At 43.4% G+C, this 686-nt stretch overlaps 1 protein-coding gene across 1 annotated transcript in view; it reads right to left on the bottom strand.

The window, feature by feature from the left end:
• The window catches only part of CNN3 (calponin 3), a 37,126-nt gene that overhangs the window by 1,447 nt on the left and 34,993 nt on the right, over window positions 1-686 (bottom strand). Inside the window, exon 6 of the mRNA XM_018562382.1 lies at window positions 113-259. Within this exon, the coding sequence (XP_018417884.1) occupies window positions 113-259 (147 nt within the window). The remainder of the gene's footprint in view (window positions 1-112; window positions 260-686) is intronic.

Raw genomic sequence — 686 nt, 5'->3', positions numbered from 1 at the left:
CCTTTTCCCCCCCCCCCAACCATATATAGAACTATCAGTTCTATAAAACACACACTCTGCCGCGGCCAATATTGTGCACTTCGCAAATTATTAGGCTGAGTGGGCCATTTACCTGACTGGCCCCTTTGTTTGTTCCCATCTGTAAGCTGATTGTCGTCTGGTCAAATGGTTTATCAGTCTGCATCTTTGGATCATACAAATGTCGTCTTGTACCATAGGCCGTCATTCCTGCTTGGCTTGCACATTTGTTTGTTCCCATCTAAGGAAGCAAAGAAAAAAAAAAATGGTTTCTGTAAAAATGTATTTCCACATTCAATGTAACAATCTGAGCAGCTCAGGCATAAAATAGCTTGTCCCAAGACTGGGTGCACAATCTGTCAGCTCTTGCAGGTCAGTTACCAAGGTCTATCAAAATTGATGAACAGAACCTCAAACATTACATAAAAAAAACAAGCTTAATTTCTTCAAACAACATTACAAACCAGTGTAGTAATGTCACGCTCCAGCCAGATAACGCATTTTGACCTTAACCTACAGGGTTATTCATCACAAAAGGGTGAAGAGTTTGGAGAAGGCAGGAGAAGTGAACAATCCAGGCCCAAATAGCCGATTTGGAAAAATTCTCCGATTCAGCTCACTTTCCAGCAGTGGCGTAACAACCGGGGGGGCGGGGGGGGTCACTTGCC

Source organism: Nanorana parkeri, unplaced genomic scaffold (assembly GCF_000935625.1).
Source record: "Nanorana parkeri isolate BGI_ZX_2015 unplaced genomic scaffold, ASM93562v1 scaffold575, whole genome shotgun sequence".
In the NCBI taxonomy this organism is placed as follows: domain Eukaryota; kingdom Metazoa; phylum Chordata; class Amphibia; order Anura; family Dicroglossidae; genus Nanorana; species Nanorana parkeri.
This window is presented reverse-complemented; position numbering and strand designations above follow the sequence as displayed.